At 50.1% G+C, this 6,453-nt stretch overlaps 1 protein-coding gene across 1 annotated transcript; it reads right to left on the reverse strand.

Moving 5' to 3' along the window:
- Nucleotides 1-3,190: 3,190 nt before the first annotated feature.
- Nucleotides 3,191-5,294, reverse strand: LOC126579380 (glycerate kinase). Its single transcript, XM_050242854.1, has 2 exons — nucleotides 5,036-5,294; nucleotides 3,191-4,962 (listed from the first exon to the last, which is right to left on the reverse strand). Exon 2 carries the CDS (start codon nucleotides 4,906-4,908, stop codon nucleotides 3,361-3,363), a length of 1,548 nt encoding a protein of 515 aa, XP_050098811.1. The 5' UTR covers nucleotides 4,909-4,962; nucleotides 5,036-5,294; the 3' UTR covers nucleotides 3,191-3,360.
- Nucleotides 5,295-6,453: the final 1,159 nt, after the last annotated feature.

A 6,453-nucleotide genomic window follows, 5' to 3' on the forward strand; every position in this document is an offset into this window, starting at 1 on the left:
TTTTCAGCAAAATGTCAAAGAATCAGCATACAACCTCTTCTACGATTTATCGCGCTGTTTACGTCAATGGCCTTTTGCGTCAATTTAAAAGATCTGCTGAATCGATCTGTTCGAAAACAACATCGCATTCACCAGCATATGCTGCAAGCAGTTCCAGCCAACAATCGGTGGTCAGCTGGTCGGATCGATGGCGCTATAACCTTGAAACGGCACCGAACAGGCAGAAGCAAAGGCCAAGAACCACGTGCTGAACGTGGTACCACCGTACAACCGGCTACGCTCTAGACATCCACCACCAGACACAATGTCGTCGTCAAAGCCACGCACCAAGCGACCAAGTCCGTTGGATCGCTGGCGGTGACCTGGACCATCGCAGCGCCAGTGATGAAGAGGAATGCCTGCCGGCAATTAGCCGCAATGAGTAACGATCGCTGATAATGTGTGTCCCGCGGAGGTCTCCAGAACTCCTCACCGAACCACAATTTATGCTAGAGCTTTCTAGTCTAGCCACGCCACGGAATGGTCCCGTTCCCTGCGGGGGGCCTGCACAACGAATGGCACGGATCCGTTTCCTTCCGAGCGCAAGATTATTCAATTTATTTAGTTTGATGAGTTTGCTTCAATTAGACCACGCGGCATGGCACGGAACGGAACGCAGGCCAGGCCCGGGCCAACTCCGACGACAGCGATATATGCGCGCGATACGAAAGCAATTACACGATTAGGAGGAGAGGAAGAACCGAACCACACGGAAAGGCTGACGATCTTCCGAGGGTTGGAGCACATCGGTCCGCCCGCTCGCCCGCTCTGGAGGATGTAAATCACGCAGCATGGAAGCAAAATCTGAACCCACCATCAGCTCCTTCTCTCGGGCCGTCACGTGGCATATCTTGGGGAGGTCTCACAAGGCGGTCGACCCCCCACTGGCGGTCGCTTTTTCGTGGCCAATTAAATGCGACCGGAAATGGATGGCGAGGGAGAGGAGGACGCGCAGCGGAGTGTTGGTAGCTGGCGGACATCGTGCGCGCCACCTGCAACAGAGCCGCGAGAAAGAGTAGGCCGCGAGTGCGACGCGCACGCACCGATGCTGCTGCTGCTGCCATCCAGTCTGTATTCGCCGAGTCGCCATGGAGACGGTCGCGATATGGTCAGCGGTTTATGCGGTGCGGTTTGCCGACGTGGCTCCATCCAGTCTCCACAGACTCCACGTCGTCGTCGTCGTCGTCGTTGGCGTTGGAATCGCCTTCGCCGGCACTCATTTTTAGGCCGGCACTCCCCAAATTGCACTTTCTCGTCAACGTCGAGCGTGTGTTCATCTAGCTTCTGGCCTGGAGGTGGTTCGGTGTCGATAAGCAGGTTGAAAGGTGGCTAAAAATAGCCATGAATCATCAGCCAGCAAGCGAGTCCTCGGGCCACGGGATGATGCCACCTTTTCTGCGCTCGAAAGCGCACCTGGTTCACCACCGGTTGTGCAAGACAGTCGATCGTGGCTGCCACGACGATCACGACGACCACATCGCCGATCGCCGCTTGTTGGCACCAACACTAGCGAGGACACTGGAGAAAAATTGATAAGCAAACGATCGCACCGGCGCGAGATGGAAAAATGGAAACCACGGTGGGTTGCATTACTGCGCTCCGTGCGCTCCCTGCACTCCGATACCACCCTCCCCCCCAAAAAAGGAGGCCATATTTCATCGGCTTTAACGTCGATTTACTTTCATGCCGTCCTGCGGTCTGTCTGTGGGACTCTTGTTGGGGTTTTGGGGCTCCATTAGCAACTACAGGGTGGCGTTGTGTAACGGGTTGCGTCCGGGTGCGTGTCTTTATCCGTAAAATTACGGATCGTCGTGTGCATCGTGGTACCTAAACCCCCGCCCCGTGTGTTCGTTGGTCTCGCACCGGAGCAATCATCGGCTTAACCTCGAAAACAACCTTCTGTGGCCGACGATGTGATGTGTCCGCCAGCCTCACTGACGACAGCTTCAGTGGCCAAACCCGGGGGGGGGGGGGGGGGAAAGAAAACGGGAAACAAATGGGTGGTGTTGTCCCAAAAAAAAAAAAAAATTCGGCCGCTGGCGGTGTCCTCTTCCGATGAGCGGCTGGTTCGCCACCTTCTCGATGTCGACGCTCGACGGGAAGCGAGCCAGTTTGGCGGTGATAAGTCAGCCGCTTCGGGGCACAGTCGCGCGCGCGATATCGGCGCGGTTTCGCGGAGGAATTCGATCTCGCACTCTGGCCTCTTCCTTCTTCTTCTTCTTCTTCTTCTTCTTCGTCACCTCCTCCTTGTCGTTCACTTTCGTGTGCCAACCGGCAGAACTGGTCAGACCTCTTTAACAGATGTACAACTTTTATGAGAATTATTATATTTTTGCATAATTTTAAGATTAAAGCAGTAAAAATATGTAAATTGGTCTTTGGCTCGATCGTCAATCCGCGGCAGATGGTTTTTCGTCGTCGTGGTACCTGGTACCCGCTGCTACCCCTTCCCTGGTATTCCCTTTTCCGATCTTCCGTTCCGTTCCATCCCGTCGCTCAACGCCGCAGAGAGCGGAGAGTGCTCCACGTGCCATACTGCGCCATGGTATGGCTGGTGTGGTGTCTAACCTGTTCCTCCGTCGTATCCTCGCAACGACGCAGAACTGAGAACCTCGTACCCCATGCTGCGTTTCGCGGGCTGGTGGTGGTTTCATTCTATCAACGAACACAGCGGCGGAAAACAGAATGGGCACGGTAACGTCTCGGTGGGGGGAAAATAGTTCACGGACCGATCGGGATGATCGGGTGGGCCAGATATTGTCATAAATTTCGCTTCGGTTAGCCTTCTTCCGGTGTGCCTTTTCAGCGCGCTTCTCTTCTCGTCTTTCATCTTTTGGTTGGGGGAAAACGGGGAGATATTTAGATTCAGTGGAAGGAAGATGACTCATTCTGGTATCAGAAGACGTAAAGATGAAATCTATTTGAATAGCTCGATTTGGCTCGAGCGCAGCGGAGCTATCGCATTTATTAAAGGATGCTTCCGAGTCTTGTCGTCATCGAATCGATGTAAGAATGTGTCATTAATTGTTCGAAAAACGCGTATCTAAAATTAACAATAACTGATCAATATTACTTACTTTCTCTTTTCTCTAATTTGTTGAAGAAAGGCGTATAGCGTTGGATTTATTAAATGAAATAAAAGTGTGCATCATTAATGGCAATGATAAAATTTCCATATCATCCTTTAACAATATTTATTATGTTTCTGTTTACCCATATAAGGACCCAAATAAGGTACTTAATTTTAATTCTGTTAAGAAGCATTTTAAACCTCTGATTGCGTCCGCAAGATGTGTGCCTTTCCCACTCGAATACCAACCACTACTTTGTATGATTTGACTCAAAAAGCAGCAAATGAACATCCATCACGTTCGTGCCAGTATGTCCCGTTTTCACAAAGTACTTGCCATCGGCCAACGATTCATAAAAACGGTAAGAATCATTCCGCTCGACGTATTGCATACCATCGATCACTCCCTTCTGCTGCAACAGTTCACGTTCTCGAACGACACAAGCACCACCGATTGCCCCGGCGGCATCAGTTGGGCCATCGATACCGTCCGTACCGGCGGACAGGAAGTAAACACGCTCCGGGACACCGCTCGACAGCGCCCGTACGCCGTACGAGAACCGCAGAGCAAGTTCCTGATTTCTACCACCCTTCCCACTCCCCTTGACCTGCACCGTGGGCTCTCCAGCTCCGACAATCAACAGCGGTTCGCGTTTACTCCGAATGACCGCTGCCACAAACTCTTCCGGTTGCAGATCTGGATACGCGAGTCCTTGAAGCAAGGCGTACACCCGGCCTTTGAACTCCTGTTCGCTTATGAGAGCGGTTTTGAGGTGGGAAATATGTTCTGTCAGCGCAACATACATGCCGCTAACCAGCTCTACATTACCTTCGATCATTTTCGATAAAACCACACACCGGAGACCTTGCGCCGTGGCTCGTTTTTCAATGCAATCTATCGCCACGGTGTTGCTGCCGAGCAGAAAAGGGTGGCCATCGGGACCGGGACGCGCGGTACCGCGATCAGTGACGCCTGGTTCGTTGAAAACTCCAACCACGGATGCTGGCAAACGGTTCCATAAGTTGTATTTCATTAGCACTTCGCGCGCATTCCACCGTGGATTGCTCTCGCACTCGCCACTGGTGGTGATGGTCGGTCCGCTGGCTATCAGCGCAATGGGGTCACCAACAATGTCCGATATGATGTACGAGTAGAGCCGGAATGCACCGCTCGCCGCTCGCGCCAGTTGACCACCTTTCACATCGGAGAGGATGATTCTTACGCAATTCAGCTTGGTGATTGTTGCGCCCTCACTTGCCAGCGTCCTGATAATGTGCAGCTTCTCCGCCAACGTTATCGGTGGCCTGGGAAGACACAGGAGAGCCGAACCACCGCCAGATATCAGCACGCACAGCACATCGTTCTCGGTCATAGCTTGAGCGATGGATCGTATCTTTGTCGCGGCCAACACAGCCCCCTCGTCCGGTAGATTGTTCCGGGCACATTCGATTACCTCAAGCACACTGTTCGGGGAGAGATGGAAATCTGGATCACCGGCGCCGAAACGTTCACTGGTGCCGATCGGTATGCTTATGCAGCCACTGACGAGTCGTGGTCCGAGCAGCTTCTCGATCTGTACCGCCATACTGAGGACGGCTTTCCCGAAACCGACCACATGGTACCGTTTGTCATCGTGAGTGAGGCTACGGTGGATGTCTTCGCGTGCGGCACAGTGTTGAAAGAGGGATTTAGGTTTCACTGACTCGACGCCACAGGCAAACAGATCTCTCAGCTTTTCGATCGCCACCCGGTCGCTGCTCATTCTGCGTACGATCACGTTTTGAAGCGCTCCAAACATCTCGCACTCAGTCGAGATGAGTCATTGTACCAGTCCAAGAAACTGATCGTGAATCTGTATGAAAACAAACAACGGAGCTTGGCACTTACTGGCAATATGCACGAGCGTAACGCGCAACCACACTTACCGGAGGGAGCGTCGGTTATTTTGGGCCACTTGGGCGAGAATGTCGCGAATGTCACTCGCTCGCGACGGCTCTCGCTCGCTTCGAGAGTGCTGCTCGGAGATAATGGACGTTCGCGATCCCGTTACACCAAGGCACGTTCTAGTCGCGGTCTCGTCAGGTGAAAGTGTTTGTGCGACCGCATAGGACTTTACCTGCGTTCAGTGAGTTAAAAGATCTTGTCACGCACGTCTTGGATTAATTTGGTCTGAGAGAGCATGCATGGAGGATGCTCAAGGTTGTACCACACTGGCAAATTACTACGCCGAGGTGGTAGTAGTGTTGGCCGACCGAGCAAGGCGGAGAGCGAGAGAGAATCGCGTTTGATAATTGATAACGGGTCCGAGCACGGTTACAGTGGCGAACCATAATAACAGACACGATCAGCGTGTACTCTTATGCTTCTTTTGTTGTAGTAGTTTCTGTAATGATTTTCTGGAGACAATTGCCTGAAGATCCTGACTCTGGGAGTCTTGTTCCAAGGTAGATAACGTGCGGCCTGCCAGGAGTGGTTCCTCGGGGAGTGGGAAATAACTTAAAAGGTCTGTTCGCGCCAGCACTCAAGAGAAATATTCCCTGTATCTGAAGAACAGGCGAGCGAATTTTGTGGTCCCTAAGCAGGTGAAGAGATTCCTTCTCCAAGGAGCGAAGGGACCTTTTTTAAAGGCATTTGTAAGATAAGAGTACTTTCTTTTCGTTAAGGAAATGGTTGAGGGAGCTATTCAACAGCATTGAAATGTAATTTAATCGTATTTTTGCATATTTGTTCCCAAAATCAGTTAAGGGGGGGCTTCGATAATTTCTGGCCAAAACAAGGATCATTTTTGACGATTTTTTGTGACATAACCATTCCACTGATATTTTTCAAGTGAATGACACATTAAACTATAACTTTTGAGGAATATTTAGTACTATTTTGGAGAAGATTGATTAAAAACTTCATCCATGGCATCAAATTTAGGCAGTCTTGTCTTCGAAAAGATACTTTTTACGGTGCCCATCGTAGCAGCGTGATGGGTCTACAGAAAAATACAAATCGATATTCGTTTGATAGATTCTAAGTTTATCCAGGTAGCTCCGTCGAGGTTTTGTTTAATTTCCTATTTTTCGATTTTTGGCAGATTTTTGAAGTTGAAAAAGTGATGCCTTTTGTGATTCTGCAAAAAACACGATTTTTAAAGATTTGTTTTAAAAAAAATATCAACAATTTTCATGATATTTCGACGAGGCTACCTGGAAAAAAGTATACAGATTATGTGTAAAAAATTTCAAATCAATCGGCCCAGTAGTTTTTACGGTACGATGGGAAACGTGAAATTGGTTCTAGGTAGTTTTTGTCGTATTTTATCAAATTTTCAAATTTTCCTTTTCGCCTGAAATTA

The sequence above is a fragment of the Anopheles aquasalis genome, chromosome 2 (assembly GCF_943734665.1).
Source record: "Anopheles aquasalis chromosome 2, idAnoAquaMG_Q_19, whole genome shotgun sequence".
In the NCBI taxonomy this organism is placed as follows: Eukaryota; Metazoa; Arthropoda; class Insecta; order Diptera; family Culicidae; genus Anopheles; species Anopheles aquasalis.